The 26,805-nt window shown below is 37.5% G+C and overlaps 1 protein-coding gene across 1 annotated transcript in view; it reads right to left on the reverse strand.

Moving 5' to 3' along the window:
- LOC128071014 (lysine-specific demethylase 6A-like) overlaps positions 1-26,805 on the reverse strand; it is a 174,441-nt gene that overhangs the window by 117,093 nt on the left and 30,543 nt on the right. Inside the window, exon 4 of the mRNA XM_052664012.1 lies at positions 10,670-10,719. Within this exon, the coding sequence (XP_052519972.1) occupies positions 10,670-10,719 (50 nt within the window). The remainder of the gene's footprint in view (positions 1-10,669; positions 10,720-26,805) is intronic.

The raw sequence follows: 26,805 nt of genomic DNA on the forward strand, positions 1-26,805 counted from the left end.
CTGAAAACACACTCATCTTACAACAAATACTACAAAAAGTTCTACAGAATTTTTTTAGGCTTACAGTAAGCAACTATGTTAGAACATTTGTGTCAATCACAACCAACTGTGGAAAATTCTTAAAGAAATGGGACTAACAGGCCACCTTACTTGCCTCCTGCAAAACGTGTATGCAAGTGAAGAAACAGACATGGAACAATGGACTGGTTTGAAATTGGGAAACTAGTATGTCAAGGCTGTATACTGTCAGCCTGCTCATTTAAATTCTATGCAGTGTACACCATACAAAATGCCAGGCTGGGTGAAGCACAAGCTGGAATCAAGATTGACAGGAGAAATATCAATAATCTCAGATATGCAGATGACATCACCCTTATGGCAGAAAGTGAAAAAGGAACTAAACAGCCTCTTGATGAAAGTGAAAGAGGAGAGTGACAAGGCTGGCTTAAAACTCATCAGCGAAACAAAGATTATGGCATCTGGTCCCGTCACTTCACGGCAAACAGATAGGGAAACAATGTAAAGAGTGATAGACTCTATTGTCTTGAGCTCCAAAATGGTGCAGATGGTGACCAATGGTTGCAGCTATGAAATTAAAAGATGCTTGCTCCTTAGAAGAAAAGTTCTGTCACTACTAGAAGTGTATTAAAAAGCAGAGACATTACTTTGCCGATAAAGTTCCAGCTAGTCAAAGCTATGGTTCTTTCAGTGCTCATGTACAGATATGAGAGTTGGACCAGAAATGTCTTATTTCTGGAAGAAAGGATGCTTCTAAACTGTGGTGCTGGAGAAACCGCTACAGAGTCCCTCAGCAAGGAGATCAAACCAGTCAATCCTAAAGAAAATCAACTCTGAATATTCACTGCAAGGACTGATGCTAAAGCTCCAACACTCTGGCCACCTAATAGGAAGAGCCAACTCATTAGAAAAGACCCTGATGCTGGGGAAGATTGAAGTCAGAAGAGGACAAGGTGGTTGGATGGCATCACGGTTCAATGGACATTAGTTTGAGCAAGCTCCAGGAAGCTGTGAAGGACAGGGAGCTTGGTGTGCCGTAGTCCATGGAGCTGGAAAGAGTCTGACACAACTGAGCGACTAAACAACAACAAAGTACACCTACCAGTTTTTCAAAGACAAAAAAGGATGTCATTACCTATAACTATACAAGTGTGGTACACGAAGATTGCATTTTTTTTCCCCTTCATTATGTCCTCCTGATTTAAAAACTGTTTAAGCATTCTCCATATAACTGTATTATTAAGTCAAAAAGATATAGTAATAAATTATTCTTAATGACAGAACAAATCAATTAAGTGGACTACAGATAAGACTCCAGATGATCAGTCAAATATGCAAGAAAAAAATCAAGACACAAAAATGAGAACTTAAAAGGCTAAAATACAAAAGCTGAACACACATTTTTACAGCTCAACAAATTACATAAATTAATATTATAACTATGTACTTGGACTGCAAGGAGATCCAACCAGTCCATCCTAAAGGAAATCAGTCCTGGGTGTTCACTGGAAGGACTGATGTTGAAGCTGAAACTCCAATACTCTGGCCACTTGATGCAAAGAGCTGACTCACTGGAAAAGACTCTGATGCTGGGAAAGACTGAAGGCAGGAGGAGAAGGGGACGACAGAGGATGAGATGGTTGGATGGTATCACCGACTTGATGGACGTGTTTGGGTGAATTCCGGGAGTTGGTGATGGACAAGGAGGCCTGGCGTGCTGCAATTCATGGGGTCACAAAGAGTCGGACAAGACTGAGAGACTGAACTGAGGGTTCTGGTTGGGACATGCTGCCTCCCCTGGGAACCATGCTGTGTGCACGGGGTACCTGGCCATACTCCTGCTGAGCGACTGAACTGAACTGATATACTATTACATAACTTTCTCACAACACAAATAATTGTTGAAGCTGCAACAAATAAAAGAACAGGGTACATAAAGCTCTATAAGATTACTGTTTCTTTATCTCACAGGAACTACAGTAATATAAATTCAGATAAATTCATTAATGAGCACAGTTCAAGTAATAGGGCAAACACTGAGAAAGTAACACACTAATGAAAAATATGAATAAATTAGGCTATATTTTAAAAATCCGCTTTATGCAGTAAAGCAAAAATAGAAGAAAAAGACAATGGTTAATGGCTCAATGATAAAGAATCCACCGGCCAATGCAGGACATGCAGGTTTAATCACTGATCCAGAAAGATCCCATAAGTCACTAAGTATGTATCACAACTACTGAGCCTGTGCTCTAGAGCCCTGGAGCTTCAGCTACTAAGTACATGAGCCCTAGAGCCTGTACTTCACAGCAAGAAAAGCCACCACATAAGAAGCCTATGTACCACAGAAAAGAGTAGCTCCTGCTTGCTGCAGCTAGGGAAAACCTATAAAAAAACAAATACTCAGCATAGTCAAAATAAATTTAAAAATTATTTAAAAAAATTTTTAAAGTAATAGTAAATTACTTTAAAAATTAGTTTTTTAAAAGTACAATGGCAGATGTATAAAATAGTAACATTAAACAAAACTGGACTAAATAATCAGAACACACAAATTACCAGACTTGATAAGATTAAAAGATCCAACCATATACTCTCTTTAGGAGCATTCTTTAGATTCAAAAATATAGACTCTATAAACAGAAAAGATGAAAAACAAAACACTATGAAAACAATAATTATAAAAGTTACGGAATGGCTATACTAGTATTAAACAAAATTCTTCATAATGAAAAAAATGTTAATAGAAATAAAGGAGGACATAAAAGAATTAATCTCTGTATTTTAATCCAAAAGTTGTTAAGATGGTAAATCTTAAACATTCTCAAGACAAAAAGAAATGGTAATCATGTTACATGATGGAAATGCTGGTTAATGCTACAGTGTTAAATGCTTTGCTGCAAAGGCATCACACTAACGCACCGTATATCTTAGACAAACAGCATTACATGTACTTCAAAGTTCAAAAATTTTGTCAATTTTATCTCTAAAAATTTTACATCAGTTATATCTCCAAACATACAGCAACTCTAAAGACACTTGTGCTGAACAAAATATGACACAAAACCTATAAAAATGACCCCAAAATAAGCAAATCATCAATACCTGGAGTCTTCAATCTCATTCAATACAGACAGTACAATGAGAAAGAAGATAAAACAGATAACTCAAAACTTATAACCCACCAAACTTAACAAATATTTAAAGACCATTTCAAATAAAAAAAGATATACATATTCCTCTCATGCACATTAAACATTCCCCAAGATAGAATATATAGTATGCTGCAAACAAAATCCAAGTAAAAGCCAAGAGTTGAAATAATACAAAACACATTCTTTGATGTTTTTTAAATATTAAGAGAAAATGTAGAAGTCAAACAATATATCCCTAAATAATTAATAAATCAAACTATGATTAAAAGAAATAGTATGTAAAGTGTGGTGTATACTTAGTCACTCAGTCCTATCCAACTCTTTGCAAACCCATGGACAGTAGCATATCATATCAGGCTCTTCTGTTCATGGGATTTCCCAGGCAAGAATACCCTCTTCCAGGGTATCTTCCCAATTTAGGGATCAAACCTAGATCTCCTGTACAGAAAGCAGATTCTTTACTGTCTGAGCCAGCAAGGAAGCCCAAGAATACTGGAGAAAAGTATGGTACCAACACAGGAACAGTCTTAAACAGAAGTGAAAGTCTAGAAATAAACCAAACATTTGCAGGCAAGAAACTTGATAATGGTATCAAGACCACCGTTAAGGAAACCATTTTCTTTCTAAAAAAGACTGCTGTTAGGACAACCAGGAATTAATTAAGTTGAAACCTTACTTCATATTATACAAAAATAAATTAATTAAAAATGATCAAGAAGCTAAAAGTAGGAGAGAAAACCTTTATGGATTTAGCTTTGAAAGAAAAAATGAAGACAAATCTTTGTGACTTGCATGGTATTAAGCATGTTGGAGAAACAAATGAAGAAAAACAATACATGGGAATTCATTACTAAAAACTTCTGTGCCTCAAAGAGACACATGTTCTATTAAACAAGAAAAAATAACCCATATAATGAGAACACCTCAGCAATTCAACTAGATATAGAAATAACATTGCAACTTAATTTTAAGGAGCAAAGAATCTAAACAGATTTAAACAACAAACAAAAAGATTTTCAAATATTACTAATTATGAGGGTAATGAAAACAAAAACTAAAGTGAGAAACCATTTTATACCCATTAGGATGGTGGAATTTAGAAAAGACAGAACAAGTACTGGAAATAAGAAAATGAGTTCTTCCTATACCAACTATCAGAATGGAATATGGTATAATCACTCTAAGTCAACATATCATCAAAAAGTTAAAAGCACAGCTAATTCAATTCTGAGGTATATTTCCAAAAAGAATGAAAATATGTCTTCAAACAAAGAAATGGATATGAACGGTCACAGGAGTGTGATTCTTTATAACCTAGGAGGAAAGATAGCAGATAGCCATCAACAGATACTGGAATAAACAAAATGATCATCGATAAACTGTAAGTTACAGTCCTAAAAAAGAATGAAATAGTAACAACATGTGCAACCACGGAGATAAACCTTGAAAACATCTTTTTTTAAAAGTCATTCCAGACTAGACAAACATATATAATACAAAATAAATGGACAATTTCTTTGGACAGGGATCGTGGGGTTTGGGAGAGAGAATAAATGGTCTCATTTTTGTATGGTAAAAATATTTTAAACATCCTAAAATTCACTGTGGTAAAGAATACACAAACTGTGAATATATACCACTGCTGCTGCTGCTGCTGCTAAGTCGCTTCAACTCTGTGCAACCCCATAGATGGCAGGCCATCAGGCTCCACCATTCCTGGGATTCTCGAGGCAAGAACACTGGAGTGGGTTGCCATTTCCTTCTCCATGAATATGTACTAATAGTATACTAATATATACTAAGAGTAATAGATTCTGCTACTCCAAGAATCTAAATAAACTTATGCAAATATTTTCAGATTAAATAAACCTTCGTATTTAACTGTTTCCTTCTACTCCAAGTACTTCCTAAAAGGCAGCAACACTTTTACTTACAATTAGGATCAACATATGAGTTTTCAAAGTCTTTGGGTAATCTAAAATTTCCCTTCCAGGCAACAAAACACTGTTTATAACTAATCCCTACAGTAATTATATGATATTATAGGTTATATCCCATTACAAGATATATTTGCTATGTGACTCAGAATAATGACACATATTGCTGAAAAGCAATCTATCAGCTATCAGTGTCACACTGGAAAGTACACATGCATTCAAAGATTAATCTGCTAACTAGCTTGACTTTACTGTTTAAGATAACATAGTAGATATTTCATTCTTACACATAATTCTCACTTAGACTTTCTAAAATGGATGGCTTTAATTTTGCTCAGAGATCTAACCATAGACAAACTGTACAAACAAATCATTCTTAGCTTTCACAGCCTAATCCAGCAATCTTCAGAATCACCACCATCAACCCTTCAATTATTTCCAGTTACAAACTTAAAAAGGTTTTTTTAAGCTTGATACTTTAAATTTTGTTTATTAAAATATCACGTAGAAAGTCTTTTTAATTAGTCAGAAATGTACTTACTAAGAACATTACCTTCACACAAAACAGGTGGCACAAAATAGTACCTTTCTCTTTTACCACATTTCCTACTTAAAATTAGTAAAGAAATAAAAAAGAGTCAATATATAATGAATAATGCAATAAATGAGATCAGAAACACTCTGGAGGCAACAAATAGTAGAATAACAGAGGCAGAAGATAGGATTAGTGAGATAGAAGATAGAATGGTAGAAATAAATGAATCAGAGAGGAAAAAAGAAAAACGAATTAAAAGAAATGAAGACAGTCTTCAGAGACCTCCAGGACAACATGAAATGCTCCAACATTCGAATTATAGGAGTCCCAGAAGAAGAAGACAAAAAGAAAGACCATGAGAAAATCCTTGAGGAGATAACAGTTCAAAACTTCCCTAAAATGGGGAAGGAAATAATCACCCAAGTCCAAGAAACACAGAAAGTTCCAAATAGGATAAACCCAAGGCGAAACACCCCAAGACACATATTAATCAAATTAACAAAGATCAAACACAAAGAACAAATATTACAAGCAGCAAGGGAAAAACAACAAATAACACACAAGGGGATTCCCATAAGGATAACAGCTGATTTTTCAATAGAAACTCTTCAGGCCAGGAGGGAATGGCAAGACATACTTCAAGTGATGAAAGAAAATAACCTACAGCCCAGATTACTGTACCCAGCAAGGATCTCATTCAAATACGAAGGAGAAATCAAAAGCTTCACAGACAAGCAAAAGCTGAGAGAATTCAGCACCACCAAACCAGCTCTCCAACAAATTCTAAAAGATATTCTCTAGACAGGAAACACAAAAAGGATGTATAAACCCGAACCCAAAACAATAAAGTAAATGGTAACGGGATTATACTTATCAATAATTACCTTAAACGTAAATAGGTTGAATGCCCCAACCAAAAGACAAAGATTGGCCGAATGGATACAAAAACAAGACCCCACTATATGCTGCTTACAAGAGACCCACCTCAAAACAAGGGATGCATACAGACTGAAAGTGAAGGGCTGGAAAAAGATATTCCGTGCAAATAGAGACCAAAAGAAAGCAGGAATGGCAATACTCATATCCGATAAAATAGACTTTAAAACAAAGGCTGTGAAAAGAGATAAAGAAGGCCACTACATAATGATCAAAGGATCAATCCAAGAAGAAGATATAACAATTATAAATATATATGCACCCAATATAGGAGCACCGCAATATGTAAGACTAATGCTAACAAGTATGAAAGGGGAAATTAACAATAACACAATAATAGTGGGAGACTTTAATACCCCACTCACACCTATGGACAGATCAAGTAAACAGAAAATTAACAAGGAAACACAAACTTTAAATGATACATTAGACCAGTTGGACCTAATTGATATCCATAGCACATTTCACCCCAAAACAATGAATTTCACCTTTTTCTCAAGTGCTCATGGAACCTTCTCCAGGATAGATCACATCCTGGGCCATAAATCTAACCTTGATAAATTTTAAAAAATCGAAATCATTCCAACCATCTTTTCTGACCACAATGCAGTAAGATTAGATCCCAATTACAGGAGAAAAACTATTAAAAATTCCAACATATGGAGGCTGAACAACACACTTCTGAATAACCAACAAATCACAGAAGAAGTCAAAAAAGAAATCAAAATATGCACAGAAACTAATGAAAATGAAAACACAACAACCCAAAACCTGTGGAACACTATAAAAGCAGTGCTAAGAGGAAAGTTCATAGCAATACAGGCATACCTCAAGAAACAAGAAAAAAGTCAAACAAATAAACTAACTCTACATCTAAAGCAACTAGAAAAGGAAGAACTGGAGAATCCCAGAGTTAATAGAAGGAAAGAAATCGTAAAAATTAGGGAAGAAATAAATGCAAAAGAAACAAGAGACCATAGCAAAAATCAACAAAGCCAAAAGCTGGTTCTTTGAAAGGATAAATAAAATCGACAAACCATTAGCCAGACTCATCAAGAAGCAAAGAGAGAAAAATCAAATCAATAAAATTAGAAATGAAAATGGAGAGATCACAACAGACAACACAGAAATACAAAGGATCATAAGAGACTACTATCAGCAATTATATGCCAATAAAATGGACAATGTGGAAGAAATGGACAAATTCTTAGAAAAGTACAATTTTCCAAAACTGAACCAGGAAGAAATAGAAAATCTTAACAGACCCATCACAAGCACGGAAATTGAAACTGTAATCAGAAATCTTCCAGCAAACAAAAGCCCAGGTCCAGACAGCTTCACAGCTGAATTCCACCAAAAATTTCGAGAAGAGCTAACACCTATCCTACTCAAACTCTTCCAGAAAATTGCAGAGGAAGGTAAACTTCCAAACTCATTCTATGAGGCCACCATCACCCTAATACCAAAACCTGACAAAGATACTACAAAAAAGGAAAACTACAGGCCAATATCACTGATGAACATAGATGCAAAAATCCTCAAAAAATTCTAGCAATCAGAATCCAACAACACATTAAAAAGATCATACACCATGACCAAGTGGGCTTTACCCCAGGGATATTCTTCAATTTCTGCAAATCAATCAATGTAATTCACCATATTAACAAATTGAAAAATAAAAGCCATATGATTATCTTAATAGATGCAGAGAAGGCCTTTGACAAAATTCAACATCCATTTATGATAAAAACTCTCCAGAAAGCAGGCATAGAAGGAACATACCTCAACATAATAAAAGCTATATACGACAAACCCACAGCAAACATTATCCTCAATGGCGAAAAATTGAAAGCAATTCCCCTAAAGTCAGGAACAAGGCAAGGGTGCCCACTTTCACCGCTACTATTCAACATAGTTCTGGAAGTTTTGGCCATAGCAAAGTTGCAGGATATAAAATCAACACTCAGAAATCCCTTGCATTCCTATACACTAATAATGAGAAAGTAGAAATAGAAATTAAGGAAACAATTCCATTCACCATTGCAACGAAAAGAATAAAATACTTAGGAATATATCTACCTAAAGAAACTAAAGACCTATATATAGAAAACTATAAAACACTGATGAAAGAAATCAAAGAGGACACTAATAGATGGAGAAATATACCATGTTCATGGATCAGAAGAATCAATATAGTGAAAATGAGTATACTACCCAAAGCAATTTACAAATTCAATGCAATCCCTATCAAGCTACCAGCAATATTTTTCACAGAACTAGAACAAATCATTTCAAGATTTGTATGGAAATACAAAAAACCTCGAATAGCCAAAGAAATCTTGAGAAAGAAGAATAGAACTGGAGGAATCAACTTGCCTGACTTCAGGCTCTACTACAAAGCCACAGTCATCAAGACAGTATGGTACTGGCACAAAGACAGAAATAATAGATCAATGGAACAAAACAGAAAGCCCAGAGATAAATCCACACACATACGGACATCTTATCTTCGACAAAGGAGGCAAGAATATACAATGGAGTAAAGACAATCTCTTTAACAAGTGGTGCTGGGAAAACTGCTCAACCACTTGTAAAAGAATGAAACTAGATCACTTTCTAACACTGCACACGAAAATAAACTCAAAATGGATTAAAGATCTCAATGTAAGACCAGAAACTATAAAACTCCTAGACGAGAACACAGGCAAAACACTCTCCGACATAAATCACAGCAGGATCCTCTTTGATCCACCTCCCAGAATTCTGGAAAATAAAAGCAAAAATAAACAAATGGGATCTAATTAAAATTAAAAGCTTCTGCACAACAAAGGAAAATATAAGCAAGGTGAAAAGACAGCCTTCTGAATGGGAGAAAATAATAGCAAATGAAACAACTGACAATTAATCTCAAAAATATACAAGCAACTTATGCAACTCAATTCCAGAAACAATAATGATCCAATCAAAGAATGGGCGAAAGAACTAAATAGACATTTCTCCAAAGAAGACATACAGATGGCTAACAAACACATGCAAAGATGCTCAACATCACTCATTATTAGAGAAATGCAAATCAAAACCACAATGAGGTACCACTTCACACCAGTCAGAATGTCTGCGATCCAAAAATCTGCAAGCAATAAATGCTGGAGAGGGTGTGGAGAAAAGGGAACCCTCCTACACTGTTGGTGGGAATGCAAACTAGTGCAACCATTATGGAAAACAGTGTGGAGAGTCCTTAAAAAATTGCAAATAGAACTGCCATATGACCCAGCAATCCCACTGCTAGGCATACACACCGAGGAAACCAGAATTGAAAGAGACACATGTACCCCAATGTTCATCGCAGCACTGTTTATAATAGCCAGAACATGGAAACAACCTAGATGTCCATCAGCAGATGAAAGGATAAGAAAGCTGTGGTACATATACACAACGGAGTATTACTCAGTCATTAAAAAGAATACATTTGAATCAGTTCTGTTGAGATGGATGAAACTGGAGCCGATTATACAGAGTGAAGTAAGCCAGAAAGAAAAACATCAATACAGTATACTAACACATATATATGGAATTTAGAAAAATGGCAATGACGACCCTGTATGCAAGACAGCAAAAAAGACACAGATGTGTATAGCGGACTTTTGGACTCAGAGGGAGAGGGAGAGGGTGGGATGATTTGAGAGAATGGCATTGAAACATGTATACTATCATGTAAGAATTGAATCACCAGTCTATGTCCGATGCAGGATACAGCATGCTTGGGGCTGGTGCATGGGGATAACCCAGAGGGATGTTGTGGGGAGGGAGGTGGGAGGGAGGGGGGTTCATGTTTGGGATCGCATGTACACCCGTGGTGGATTCATGTCAATGTATGGCAAAACCAATACAGTATTGTAAAGTAAAATAAAGTAAAAATAATAATTTAAAAAAAAAGAAAGAAATGTACTTACTAAGAACATTACCTTCACACAAAACAGGTGGCACAAAATAATACCTTTCTCTTTTACCACATTTCCTACTTAAAATTAGTATAATGGTTTGCCCCAAAATAAGAAAACAAAATTGGCATTCAAATGTGTACGAACCTTCCAGTAGTCAGATTGCAAACTGTAGTATCTCTGATACGCAGATAATGCTGAAAAAGGAAAAATAATTAGTCAAATAACATCCTATTCAAAAATTCATAACACAGATATTAATATTTTAATATAAACTACCCATCAGTCCTGCCTCTCAGCAAAACAGGGACTATTAAACACAGTAAATCTTTAAAGTTTATGCCCTATCAACTTAAGTCATCTACAGAAATAAATTATGATAGAAAAACTTATCTATAGGAGATCAGGTATATAAACAATCATCAAACCAGATCCTTGCACTTACATGTAAAAATCTCCTTTTTGAAGCTCTACCTCTTAAAAAAAATTATTTACATATTCATTTATTTATTGCTGTGCTGGCTCTTCATTTTTGCATAGGCTTTTGTCTAGTTCCAAAGGCAGGGGCTACTCTCTAGTTGCTGTTCCAGTGGCTTCTCTTACTGTGGAGTACAGGCTATACAGCTCATGGGCTTCATTAGATGCAGTTCCCAGGCTGCATTGAACAGGCTCAACAGCTGTGGCACATGGCCTTAACTGCCCCAAGGCATGTGAGATCTGTCCAGATCATCTACTGAACCTGTGTGCCTTGCACTGGCAGGGTATTCTTTATCACTGAGTCACCAAGGAAGCCCAAACAAATATAAAATTTTGACAATTTAATTCACTTGATTTCCATCATCAATCAAGTCTCATAGAATGTTTCTAAGACTGTTTTTACATATATAATGAATTTTCTCAAAATGCATCAATTTCCAGAAAAATAAAACCACAGCTCTAACAAACTCTTGTTTCTGGTGCTTCCCTTCAAAGAATCAACATTATCTTGAGCTACTAGCTTCAATTTCATTCCAAGATGGCTATTCGCATGCTCTCTAAATCATCTGAAGGCATTAAAAGGCTGAAATGACATAAAAAGGCTCTTGTCTGCCTAAAAAAGGGCTTATAGAAGGTAAAAAGGTCAATATGAAGTCACATAAGCGTACTGGAGTTAGGGGGGACAATTTTTTAAAACTAAAAATAGGAAACTCCATATCACTCCAGGGAAATAAAAATGTTTTTAATTCATTTGTTAAAGTTCCAAAGGGAGAACATTTAGAATAAAATACACTTAGGAATGAAAACTGCCTTAAAGTCAAAGTGAAATGAAAATACTGAAGTAACAAAGGGAAGAACAGATTTTATATGGGTTCGATACCACTGAGAATTTCCATATTTTGGACAAACATTTTTATGAATTTCAGGTATCTTCCTTCCAGTCTCATAAACATTATTGAGTATCCTTTCATGAAAATAACTACACAGAGTTAAGGGGGAAAAAGTTTAATAAGGGAAACTTGCTTTTTCAAATACTATCATAAAGTTACAGTAATTGGAATTTCAAAATAACCAAATGTATGTTTAAAAGACAATAGTATTTATGACAATGATCTCATATACCACACTCCCATTTTAAGTCTAAGAACAAAATTACTTAAAATATTTGTTTTTACAACAAGAATTTAAAAGGCTAAAGCTAAACAGGGTACGAGAGCAGTCATTAACTGAGAAAAATTACCCTAGAAACAAGGGTTACGCTACAAAAGTTCAGTGTAGTATGCTTGAAATGTGAAACATCCCTGGGCTCCCAGACAGAGGAGTAGCCCCACAACATTGTGAGACTTATAGGGGCCCATAATGTCTATCTGAGAAAAATCTCCACAAGCTTCTGAGAAAATAATGGAAAAAAGAACAATTTTAAAAAACTTTTTTCTTTGTATTGGAGTATAGCTGATTTACAAAATAATGTGTTCCTTTCAGGTGAACAGTGAAGAGACTCACCATCATACACAGGTTTCCATTCTCCCCCAGTCTCTCCTTCCATTCAGGCTGCATATGATATTTAGCAGACATCCCTGTTCTGTACAGCAGGTCCTTGCTGGTTCTCCATTCTAAACATAGTAGTATGTCCGTGTCCATCCCAAACTCCCTATCCCTGCCCCCATCCTTCCCCCCAGGGGCCATAAGGTTATTAGAGAGTATTGAGCAGAGTTCCCTGTGCTGTCCAGCAGGTCCTTGTTGGTTCTCCTTGTTAAATACAGCCCTGTGTCCATGTCCATCCCAGACTCCCTGACTATTCCTTCCTCCTGGGAACCATAAGGATATTAGAGAGTACTGAGCAGAGTTCCCTGGGCTGTACAGCAGGTCCTTGCTGGTTCTCCATGTTAAATACAGCAATGTGTACATGTCCATCCCAGACTCCCTAACTATCCCTCCCCACATCCTTCCCCCTGGTAACTGTAAGGTCATTACAGAGGATTGAGCAGAGTTCCCTGTGCTGACCAGCAGGTCCTTGCTGCTTCTCCGTGTTAAATGCAGCAGTGTGTCCATGTCCATCCCAGACTCCCTAACTATTCCTTCCCCAATCCTTCCCCCTGGTAACGATAAGGTTATTAGAATATTGAGCAGAGTTCACTGTGCAGAGTTAATTCTCTGTGCTATATCATAGGTCCTTGCTGATTATGAAAATAAACAATTTTTGAATAGCCAAGAGCATTCTGTTCTTCTTAACAACCGGGAAATTTAAAGCAGATATTCAACTCCAGCCCACTCCAATTATCCTATCTATTCTAGAGAGAGGAAAACAACCAAGAAATTTTTATGCAGTTCACTTTCCAAAGGCGTAGACTAACTAAAAAGACTAAGACTGAGGACACTTTCCTCTATGCCAACATCCTATACACCATTAGTGAAGGCCTATTTACAGAGCTTCTTATACCTGGAATACCAAGGTCAGATATCAAGAAAATATTACAAATCACACACAACCCACATGAAAGAGGAACAGAAGGAAGGAGAGGGAGGAGGAGCAGAAAGAGGCACAGCAAACATCAGAACAAGATGTAACAATGATGCTGAAATGACCAGATCAGGGAATTTAAAGTGACTACAACTAATATGCAAAGAATTATTTAAACAATATATAAAGTGGACAGTATACTAGAATGCTGAAACAATGTAAGTAGAGAACAGGAAGGACAACACTTTCAAGCAGAAATGTTAAAGATCAGAAACACTTTTTAAAAAGATATGAGATTAGTAAGTGGTTGTATACTGCTAAAGAAAGAATATCTGACATAGAGGACTTATCAAAAAACAAAAAACAGGGAACACTGGGGAGAAAAAAAGAAAAAAATACACAGGGTTATGGGACAATTAAAAAAGGTATAACTGTGTTACTAACAAAAGATAAATAAATATGATACTATCAAATGATAAAAAGAGCACAGGAATTATTTGGAACAATGAATGAGAATTTCCCCAAAATTAATATAAGGCAATAAGCCATATATCCAGGAAGCATAATGAATATCAAGCATGTATAATGTCCACAGCAAAAAACTACACTGAGGTATATTATTTTCAAACTGCAGAAAATGAAAGCTTTCAGATTAAATAAAACATGGATAAGAAGGCTGATGTATCTTTTGTTCTGATCTTTTACTGTGATAACAGTAACTGTATTGACTGATGTCTTGAGAGGGGAAAGAGTAGCAACAGGAATGATGACAACAGAAACACTCTGGAAAAGGTAATCAAACTTATCTTCAGTCACCAAAGATAATTACTGATACACAAAAGAAAAGGGAAAGTCAAGAAAACAAGATGCTTCAGAAACTGTTGATGAGGTTTTTGATGATATTAGAAAGATTTATGACAGAAAAAGCTAACTCTAATACTGAAAGGATCCTTGAACTCATAGTGCTCTGATAACTGATATCACAACCCATTTTAAGGCAATCTTAATCTTTCATGATTACATCTCAACTGATGGCTGACAAATATTGAGTGAGGTCCAGGTCAGCCTTGCTTTCCTGGTGTCTCAAATGGTAAAGAACCCACCTGCCCAAAAGAGACACAGATGTAAAAACAGACTTTTGGACTCAGTGGGAGAAGGTGAAGGTGGGATGATTGCAGAGAATAGCATTGAAACACGTCTACTACCATATGTGAAATAGATGACGAGTGCAAGTTCGATGCATGAAGCAGGGCACTCAAAGCTGGTGCTCTGGGACAACCCAGAGGGATGGGGTGGAGAGGGAGGTAGGAGAGAGGGTTCAGGATGGGGTGACCCATGTGCACCCATGGCAGATTCATGTTGATGTATGCCAAAACCACCACAATACTGTAAATTAATTAGCCTCTAATACTAATTAATTTAAAAAAAAAACAAACAAGAACCCACCTGCCACGTAGGAGATGCAGGTTCAGTCCCTAAGTTGGGAAGATCCCCTAAAGGAGGACATGGCATCCCTCTCCAGTATCATGGGGTCATAAAGAGTTGGAGATGACTGAAAGACTAACACTTTTACATCTCTTTTTTTTCAAGTATGTAATAAGACAAATCAAATTTTTAATTTTTTTTTTGCGGCGGGGGGGGATGTCACAGAAGTAGACAGTGAATTTTAGTCTAACTTCATGTTAGTTATGGGGTTCATAAAACAAAGAAGGTACTAGGCACTTCTTGCTTTTATTCAAAAAGAATATCCCTTTTATACTACATACATTCTGTAAGCAAAACTTTTTAGTGTGTGTGTATCCCTTTAGTATCTACAAAATGTTTGGATTAGGAATTTCTTATATCTGTTCTCCTACAAGTTTGTGAATTTGTGGGAAAATTACACAGGAACTTTTTGTGTAGTCAGTTCCTACACTGATTTGGTAAACACGAATTTCTACAACTGTTTCAGTATTTATGACCATTTCTTACAGAAAAGTATGAAAACTTAGCATTTGTTTTACCACGAAGTGGTGTGACACAGTAGTCTTTGCTTCTAGGGATTAGTACGAGAGCTCTGGGGTTCAAAGCCTGGCAGAACTGTCACCCTCATCCTGACACAAATTTATTTAAAAGTTGATTATCCAGTATTTTCCAGATTATATCAGATTACATGGGGTTGGCCAAAAAAGTTTCTCTGATTAAGTAAAAATACAAAATCCACTTCTCATGTTCACTTCGTTCCACTATCTTCAGTCTTTCAGGCAACTTCATAATTCCATCTTCTGATCAAGGGACTGTTTCAGGGGCTTTTTACATACCAAAGGGAATTCAAATTTTCTTCATTAAGAGAAATTTGTAAAAACATTAACAAGTGGAAATCTGAAGGTACAATGTCTGATGAACATGGTGGATGAATCAGAACTTTCCAGGCAAGCTGTGTTTCTGTCTGGTCATCCAACAAGCATGCAGTCTTCCTGCTATCCTGATGGAAGCTAATGCAATCTGTTGACTAATTCTGGATGCTTTTCATCAAGTGCTGCTTTCAGTTGATCTGACCGGGAACACCACTTGTTGGAATTAATCATTTGATCTTCCAGAAGAGGTTCATAATAAAGGACTCCCTTCCAATTTCATCATGTACACATCACCTTCTTTACCTGAAGACCAACATTTGGTGTGATTGATCATGGTTCATGTTTTTGTGACATTTCAGTACAAAATTGCAGGTGGAAATACAGGTCAAGAGGGTTTTTTCACTTAACTTATGTGGAACCCAAACATCAAAGCAATTCACATAAGCAAGCCTGTGCCAATGATTTTCGACAGCGGATTATGATACACTGAGTATGCTGGCTATCTCCTGTGGGATATATTGCTGACTGTTCTCAATTAATGTCTTGGATTTGACCACTAGCAATTTCAACTGGCCTACCCAAATGTGGAGGATGGTCCAATAAGAAATCTGCAGTAAGAAACATCAAAAACCACTTTGTAGGAGTTTGATTATTAATAGCACCTTCCCCACATGTTGCATGAACCTTGTGTTTCAGTTGCACTTTCTTCTTTCCTAAAATTATAAAGTATAATGTGCCGAAAGTGTTACTTTTTTCCTTCCATCTTCAATAAAATGGCTACACAAAACCTCACCAATTTTTGTGTATTTTTTATCAATGCACGCTGATATGACAGCTGTCCAGTCCAATTCAATAAAATGGTTTCAAATAAAGTTAAAGACAGTAAGTGCAGATAGATCCCATCCTACAGAAAACACCAAACCTTTGTTCAACCAAATACATAGTCAATGGTTCATAGACTATGAATATATAATCAATGATCAGTTTTTATCAATGATTAAACTGATCTTAACAAAATTCCTAGCAGTGAAACTTTGAAATGCCTGTATTCAGATTTATGGTAAAATTTTTCAATTAGCATTATTAGTAATACTTCAGTTTTTCTGTTTGTTTATATTCTATACTAAGCATAGGTTTAATACAAAGCACAAGTGAGAGCTGGACCATAAAGAATGCTGACTGCCAAAGAATTGATGCTTTTGAAATTGTGGTGCTGGAAAAGACTCTTGAGAGTCCCATGGACAGCAAGGAGATCCAACCAATCCATCCTAAAGGAAATCAACTGTGAATATTTATTGAAAGGACTAATGCTGAAGCTGAAGCTCTAATACTCTGGCCACATGATGCCAAGAGTTGACTCACTGGAAAAGACCCTGATGCTGGGAAAGACTGAGGGAAGGAGGAAAATAGGACGACAGAGGATGAGACGGTTGAATGACATCAGTGACTCAGCAGACATAAGTTTGAGCACACTTAGGAAGATAGTGTAGAACAGGAAATTCTGGTGTGCTGCAGTTCACAGGGTTGCAAAGAGTTGGATACAACTTGGGAAATAAACAACAACAATATAAGAGAAACCTAACAGTTTAATTTGCCATATTTATTTTATTTCCTTGAATATTTTTTTCATAGCTGCTTAAGAAGATTTAAAAAATCAATGCACCTTGATCAGAAAAATAATAAATGTATCTTCTTTTAAAACTATACGAAGAACTCTTAAAACCCAGCCACGGTAAGAACATCTGACTAAAAATGGACCACAGAGTTTAACACTTCACCAAAGAAAATATACTGATGATAAATAAATCATATGAAAAGATGGATCACATAACATGTCATCAGGGAAAGACAAACTAAAACTATACACTTATTTAGAAAAATCAAAATCAAAACCAGTGAAAATACCATATACTAATGAGGATGTAGAAGAGGACTGTCACTCATTCCTAGAGAATGTAACATGGTAAAACCAAAGAAAACAGTTCACTAGTTTCTTACATACCTTACACATACTCTTATCATATGATCCAACAACCATACTTTTTACACAAAGGAGTTAAAAACTTTATGTTGCCTTGAAAAACCAGACTAAGTTCTGATTTTAAATTTTAGATCTCTCTCTTCAGGAGAGAAAAGGCTGACCATCTTTCTTTTCCCAAGTTAACAGTATGTTGCGAAGCTTTATTCCAATCAAGTGCAAATGACAGCTCAGGTTAATGTGCTCTACCAGCTCACATTCATGGCATATGGAAGAACAAACAGAAGAGAAAAACACTGGCCTCCAATTGCTCTTAGCTACATCATATTCAGAATGAGACCATGTCAGAAGAGATGACATACCTAACACCTGCTAGTAAATCAGAGATCACTCCAAGAGAAGAAGGTCACTATCCCACACTCCAGCCCTGGAAAACTGATGCAGAGGTTCTCAGTTATAGTCCCTAAGTAACTGATTTTATATGGAAAAGACATTAGAGAAGTTGAAAATTAATACTATTGTTGAAAACAATGGAGACTATAATAATTAGGTAATTAAGATGGAGGTTGATAGTTCTCAGAAAGCAAATATCTAACCTATAAACTGACCATAAATTTAATTCAGAGAACTAGGAAAATATACACACATGAAAGAACATCCAAAAGTGTAAACAACCCTGCAAGATCACCAAAAAAAAAACAAAAAAAACTCCCCCCACACATAAACCAAAATGGCATGTCCAAAGAGCACAGTGTGGGAATAAAATAAGAATCTAGTCAGACAAGAACAATTTAAGACAAAGTTATAAAACAAAACATACAACCGTAAGCCAACAGTCAATGTTAGTATTTGAATGCCAAGAAATACAGGCAGACATTCTATAAATGTAATAAAAACATTAGTAAATCAAACACTTAAGGGAACACTGTTAAAACCAGAAGACTTCATTAGCGAAGAATGCACCCTCTGAGAAACAATGAGATTGCACACAACAAGAAATATCTAACAGTACTGAAAATTCCATTAATAAATAAAAACAAGCAAACAAAAAGCTGTACGGGGAGGGTGGTATGGTTAGGAAAACTTATAGAAAGGCAATAGATCGTAGTTGGTATAAAATATACCTAATGTGTAGAGATTTCCATGGGAAACTGTCTCCCATAAAACGGAAGACAAAACAAAGTGAAAATCCAAAACCAAAAAATGGGAACTATCATGGACAGATATTGGAGTGACAAATGAAGGACTTCAAAACAGATAATATCCAAAATAAGAAGCAAATCATCATTTCAAAGGGAAAAAAATTAAGAAAACAATGTCTGATCATTAATTTTGCAAGGGAAAAATTCTGAAAAGAGAAGAAAATTTTAGTATCAAAGAACAACATGAGGGAGGCAGAAACACACTGCAACAGCAGATCTGAACTGACAAAAGTAAAAAGGCATTATAAGAAATGATGTCATCAAAATGATGAAGAAAAAAGAAAAATAAGGAGAGCATAAAAGAAATGCGGCATACTATTAAATACACAAATATGCATGCCCTACTCCAGGAAGGTTCCCATCTCATCATCCCAAGTTGGTTGTTTATATCACGACTTACTGGAGACCCAGCTCCTGTGTCTGCTGAGGGAGCAGATGGACGTACCAGATGGGCACTCAAAGTGACCCCCAGCTTTGGGGAGGCAGCTCTGAGAGCTTAGATCTACACCTTCTCCCTAGGAGAAAACCCTCCTGAAATGTTCTCCAGGTCTGCACATGAGGGCTGGTCAAGCCAGTCGCCCACGGAACCAGGATCATGCACCGGCACACATATGGCCTTGGATATGTATGCAGAGCTGGCATGCCTGGACATCGTCTGGTTCTGCAGTCGAGTGTCCTGAGCAGGAGCCTGCTTTTGCAGACAGCTTTGTGGGTTCAGTGGCTTTGCAAGTGGTGTAAGTCGTAAAGAATCTGCCTGCCAATGCAGGAGAGCTAACAGACGTGAACTCAATCTCTGCACTGGAAAGATCCTCTGGAGAAGGAAATGTCAATCCATTCTCGTATTCTTGCCTGGAGAATTCCATGGACAGAGGAGCTGGATGGGATACATTCCATGGGTAGCAAAAAGTCAGACATGACTAAAGTGACTTAGCAGCACTAGAATGCATATACATACAATATAAGAAGAACAGAACATACAAAAGCATAAAACCCTGAGGAATAATACTGCAATGTGTTTAGTGTATTGTCTTTACTTCATATAGCCCAGATTTAGAGCAGAAGAAGGTAGCAACATGGAAAGGCCAACAGGCAGGGAGGAACACACACGCAGACACACACACCCACTTAACGAAGTAGCTCAGTCATGTTCAACCCTTTGTGGACTTCAACGGTCCATGGACTGTTAGGCCTCCATGCTCCTCTGTCCATGGGATTTCCCAGGAAAGAATACTGCAGCAGGTTGCTGTTTCCTTCTCCAGGGGATCTTGCCAATGCAGGGACTGAACTCGGGTCTCCTGCATTGCAGGTGTACTCTTTACCACTTGCACCACTTGATGCACTCCCAAAAGACATTCTCCCCTAAATAAAGGACTAACATAAAAAGGGAAAAAGCAAGACAGAAAACGTTTACATAAAAACTGCTGAACTGCAGTGAAACTCCAAAGAAAAAGTGTTGCCTTAAATAATCCTTACAGAAACAGTGAAGGCAAAGTACAGACTTCCTAAAACAGGATGGATGAATCCTAAGCTGGAATCAAGACTGCAGGGAGAAATATCAGTAACCTCACCTATGAAGACAATATTAGTCTAATGGCAGAAAGCAAAGAAAAGCAAAACAGCCTCCTAATGAGGGTGAAAGAATAAGCGTGAAAAAGCTGGCCTGAAACTCAACATTAAAAAAACTAAGATCACAGTCCCATTACTTCATGACAAGTACAGGGGGAAAAGTAAGCAGGATAGATTATATTTTCTTGGGCTAGAAAATCACAGACGATAGTGATAGCAGCCATGAAATTAAAACATGCTTGCTCCTTGGAATAACAGCTACGACAAATCTAGACAGCATATTAAACAGCAGAGACATCACCCTGCCAACAGCGGTGCGTCTAGTCAAACTGTAGTCAAAGCTACGGTTTTTCCACTAGTCATGTACAGATGTGACAACTGGACCACAAAGAAGACTGAGCACTGAAAAACTGATGTCTTTGAACCATGGTGCTGGCAGAGACTCTGTAGAGTCCTTTGCAGAGCAAACAGATCAAACTAGTCCATCCTAAAGGAAATCAACCCTGAATATTCACTGTAAGGACTGATGCTCAGACTTAAGCACCAATATACTTTGGCTACCTAATGTGCAGAACTGACTTGTTGGGAAAAATTCTGACGCTGGCAAAGACTGAGGGCAGGAAAACGGGGCCACAGAAGATGAGATGGTTAGATAGCATCACCTATCTAACCATTAATGGTCATGAATTTGAACAAACTCCAGGAGATACTGAAGGACAGGGAAGCCTGGTGTGCTGCAGTACATGGGGTCACAAAGAGTCAGTGGACACTACTTAGCAACAGCACAACAAATTGTAAAGTCTAAAACTGATATACACAATTAACAAAGTAAAGAACTCAGCTGATGTCTTCAAAGGTACAATACAAGTATAATTAAGAATCACTCAACTAATGCACAGAACATGAGAAATTATTGAATCAAAACAAGAGGAAAAAAAAAAAGACATAAAAATGTAAAAAACCCTTAAAGACTTACAGTAAGTAACAAGAATATAAAATCTGTGTTCTACAACCTGAAAGGAATGGAAATACAGCTGAAACAAACAAAAAGATGTGGCAGCCTGGATGAGGTGGGGGTGGAGTTTGGGGGGCAAATGGATACATGTATATGTATGGGTGAGTCCCTTTGCTGCCCACCTGAAACTATCACAATATTGTTATCTGGCTATACTCCAATACAAAATATGAAGTACAAAAGAAAAAAACGTACAAAGGACTTAAAAAGATATTTCAGTAAATATAAAGAAAAGGACTATATCCATGAGAAGATGTTTACATTCAGTCACCAAAGAAATCCAAAATTAAAACCATGAGACACCACTTCGCATTTAGTACGATGGCTACGAGAACAGGGTGGAGAGAGAGTATTGGTGAAGGCATGCAAAAACTTTAACCTTTACCTACTGTTGGTGAGACAGTACAATGTTGCAACCACTGTAAAAAACAATTTGGTGGCATTGCAAAGCAATAAAACACAATCCATAGATGACCCAGCAATTCTACTTCAAGGTATAAATCAAACAGGATTAAAATCAGGAATTCAAACAGACATCTGTACACCAGTGTTCACAATATACTCACAGTAACAAAAAGTAGAAACAAATCAATTATCCACCCACCTGAATACCTAAATCAAAACAGCTACATGCCTACAATGGGATATTGTTAACTTAGAAGTAATAAAGTACCAGTTCTGGGGCAACATGAATTATCCTTGCAAACATACAGTTGAGTGAAAGAAGGCAATCATGAAAACTCACATATAGATTTGTTGTTCAAGTTGGCCAAGTTGTGTCCAACTCTTAGCAACCCCACGGGCTACAGCACATCAAGCTCCTTTGTCCTCTACCATTGCTAACAGCTTGCTCAAACTCACGTCTGTTGAGTCAGTGATGCCATCCAGCCATCTCATCCTCTGTTGTCTCCTTCTCCTCCTGCCCCGAATCCCTCCCAGCATCAGAGTCTTTCCTAATGAGACATCTCTTCACATCAGGTAGTCAAAGTATTGGAGCTTCAGCATCAATCCTTCTGATAAATATTCAGGACTGATCTCCTTTAGGACTGACTGGTTTGAGCTCCTTGTAGTCCAAGGGACTCTCAAGAGCCTTTTCCAACACCACAGTTCAAAAGCATCAATTCTTCTACTGCGCATAGCAGTTGAGAGTGACAATATATAGACTTGAAATATTTCTTTTCCAATACTCCAACCAGTCTTTTGCTACACATCCAGTTCTGTTGCTTCTTGTCTTCCATACAAGTTTATCAGGAGACAGGTAAGATGATCTAGCATCCCATCTAAGAATTTCCCACAGTTTCTTGTGATTCACAGAGTTAAAGGATTTAGCGTAGTCAGTGAAGCAGAAGTAGATGTTCCTCTGGAACTCCCTTAGTTTCTCTTTGATCCAAGGAAAGCTGCAATTTGATCTTTGCTTTCTCTACCTTTTCTAAACCCAGCATGTATATTTGGATGTTTTGGTTCACGTACTACTGGGCCTAGCTTGAAGGATTTTGAGCATTACCTGGCGAGCATGTGAAATGAGGACAACTGTTCTGTAATTTGTTGGAGAAGGGCATGGCAACCCACTACAGTATTCCTGCCTGGAGAATTCCATGGACAGAGGAGCCTGGTGGGCTACAGCCCAGAGGGTTGCAAAGAGTTCGACATGACTGAAGCGACTCAGCACATACACACGTATGGTAGTTTGAACATTCTTTGGCACTGCCCTTCTTTGGGACCAGAATGAAAACTGACCTTTTAGTGAAGTAGAGGCTTAATTTGGGGGCTTCCCACTTGGCGACAATGGTAAAGAACCCTCCTGCCAATACAGGAAACATAAAAGATGCGGGTTTGATCCCTGGGTTAGGAAGTTCCCCTGGAAGAAGAAATGGCAACCAGTTCCAGTTTTCTTACCTAGAAAATCCCATAGAGGAGTGAGGGGAGAAGGGAAAATGCAGGGAATTTTTAGGGAAGAAATTATAAAAGGTCCTAGAGAAAAAAAGATGGTAAGCAGATGTTCACAAGAAACCAAAATTTTAAAACGTACAGAAATCATATCCTGTATGTCAAATTCCATTTGTGCCACTTTTATGCATTCTCACAACAAAGATTCAAAGAAGATGATGGGCCAAATGGTCTGAAGAGATGAATCCCTGAGGATTCCTAACTTGATTCTCACAGCTCAGTTCAACAAGTATGAGACCCTGCAGCTGGAGCATCCTCCTTGTTTAGTGACTAACTGTTCGACTGTGAACTTGTGGAGTTTGGCCTGCCAGGCTTCTCATTCCACTGGAAGAATACTGGAGTGGGCTGTCACTTCTCCTCCAGGGAATCTTTCTGACCCAGGGTTCAAACCTGCATTTCTTCTGTCTCCTACTCTGGCAGGTAGATTCCTTACACTAGCATCACTCATGATGTAGTCTATATCTGAGAGTTATTCAGTTTGCTCAGTTTCTTTGATGTAACATGCAAAACACATGTTTTAAAACTTCTGTTTATTCTCCTGCTCTTATTCTGTCTTTTACTGAGAGATCAGAAGCAGGAACTCAGACAGATAGAAGGGAAAATATTTTTCCTCCCTACATTTGACAAAAACCATTGCACACAATTAAAATTTGTGGCTAAATCACTGATTAAACAAATTAATTTTATGCTAAAAGACCTTCTAGAAGTAACACCAAAAAAGATGCCCTTTTCATCACATGGGACTGGAATGCATATGTAGAAAACAAGAGATACCTGGAATAACAGGCGAAGTTTGGCCTTGGAGTTAAAAATGAAGCAGAGCAGAGGCTAACTGAGTTTTGCCAAAGAACGCATTGGTCATAGCAAACACCTTCTTCCAACAACACAGAGAAGACTCTACACATGGACATCACCAGATGATCAACACTGAAATCAGACTGATTATATTCTTTGCAGCCAAACATGGAGAATCTCTACACAGTCAGCAAAAACAAGATCGGGAGCTGACTGAGGCTAAGATTATGAACTCCTTATTGCCATACTCAGACTTATATTGAAGAAAGTAGGGATAACCACTATGCCATTCAGGTATGACATAAATCAAATCCCTTACGATTATACAGTAGAAATGACAAATAGATTTAAGGGATTAGATATGATAGAGTACCTGAAGAACTATGGATGGAGGTTCGTGACACTGTACAGGAGACAGGGATCAAGACCATCTCCAGGGAAAAGAAATGCAATAAAGCAAAATGGCTGTCTGGGGAGGCCTTACAAATAGCTGAGGAAAGAAGAGAAACTAAAGGCAAAGGAGAAAAAGAAAGATATACCCATCTGAATGCAAAGTTTCAAAGAACAGGAAGGAGAGATAAGAAAGCCTTATACAGTGACCAAGGCAAAGAAATAGAGGAAATCAATAGAATAGGAAAGACTAGAGATCTCTTTAAGAAAATCAGAGAAACTAAGGGACCATTTCATGTAAAGATAGGCAAAAGGAAGGACAGAAATGGTATGGACCTAAAAGAAGCAGAGGATATTAAGAAAAGGTGGCAAGAATACACAGAAGAGCTATACCAAAAAGATTTTCATACCCAGATAACCACAATGGTGTGATCATTCACCTAGACCCAGACATCCTGGAATGCGAAGTCAAGTGGGCCTTAGGAAGCTTCACTATGAACAAAGCTAGTGGAGGTGATGGAATTCCAGATGAGCTATTTCAAATCCTGAAAGATGATGCTGTCAAAGTGCTGCACTCAATATGCCAGCAAATTTGGAAAATTTAGCAGTGGCCACAAGACTGGAAAAGGTCAGTTTCCACTCCAATCCCAAAGAAAGGCAATGGCAAAGAATGCTCAAACTACCACACAATTGCACTCATCTCACACACTAGCAAAGAAATGCTCGAAATTCTCCAAGCCAGGCTTCAACAGTTCTCAACAGAACTTCAAGCCAGTTCTTCAACTGGGAAATTTCCGCTTTTCAAGCTGGATTTAGAAATGGCAAAGGAACCAGGGATCAAATTGCCAATCTCCACTGGATCACTGAAAAAGCAAGAGAGTTCCAGAAAAACATCTACTTCTGCTTTATTGACTATGCCAAAGCCTTTGACCGTGTGGATCACAATAAACTGTGGAAAATTCTGAAAGAGATGGGGACACCAGACCACCTGACCTGCAATGGACTGGTTGGAAACTGGGAAAGGAGTAGGTCAAGAATGTATATTGTCACCCTGCTTACTTAACTTTTATGCAGAGTACATCATGCAAAATTCACAGCTAGATGAAGCACAAGCTGGAATCAAGACTGCTGGGAGAAATGTCAATACACAGATGACACCCTCCTTATGGCAGAAAGCAAAGAACTAAAGAGCCTCTAATGAATGTGAAAGAGCAGAGTGAAAAAGCTGGCTTAAACTCAACATTCAAAAAACTATGATGATGGCATCCAGTCCCATCACTTCATGGCAAATAGATGGGGAAACAATGGAAACAGTGACAGGCTTTATTTTCTTGGGTTCCAAAATCACTGCAGATGGTGATTGCAGCAATGAAATTAAAAAAACACTTGTTCCTTAGAAGAAAAGCTTAAAAAACATAGACTGCATATTAAAAAGCAGAGACATTACGTTGCCAACAAAGGTCTATCTAGTCAAAGCTATGGTTTTTCCAGTAGCCATGTATGAATGTGAGAGCTGGACTTTATTATAAAGAAAGCTGAGTGCGAAAGAACTGATGCTTTTGAACTGTGGTGTTGGAAAGGACTATTGAGATTCCCTTAGACTGTAAGAAGATCCAACCAGTCCATCCTAAAGGAGATCAGTCCTAAATAATCACTGGAAGGACTGATGCTAAAGGTGAAACTCCAATACTCTGGCCACATGATGGGAAGAACTAACTCACTGGAACAGACCTTGATGCTGGCAAAGATTGAAGGCAAGAGGAGAAGGGGACAACAGAGGATGAGATGGTTGGATGGCACCACCAACTTGATGGACATGTGTTTGAGCAAGCTCCAGAAGATGGTGATGGACAGGGAAGCCTGCCATGGAGCAGTCTGTGGGGTCGCACAGTTGGACATGACTGAGCATCTGAACTGAACTAAAAGCAATGATGCCTCATAGCACTAACAACTTACTTTAGCCAATTGTTATTTCCACTAAACACATTTGCTGACAATCAAAAAATGTCTATCTTCTCTATATATCAAGGTGTTTATGACTATCAAAAGGTTAACATATCCTTGCTTAAGACAGTTCTTATTTGGTATAGGCATCTGCTGTTGTTGCTTTTAGGAA

This window comes from Budorcas taxicolor, chromosome Y, assembly GCF_023091745.1.
Source record: "Budorcas taxicolor isolate Tak-1 chromosome Y, Takin1.1, whole genome shotgun sequence".
Taxonomy (NCBI): Eukaryota; Metazoa; Chordata; class Mammalia; order Artiodactyla; family Bovidae; genus Budorcas; species Budorcas taxicolor.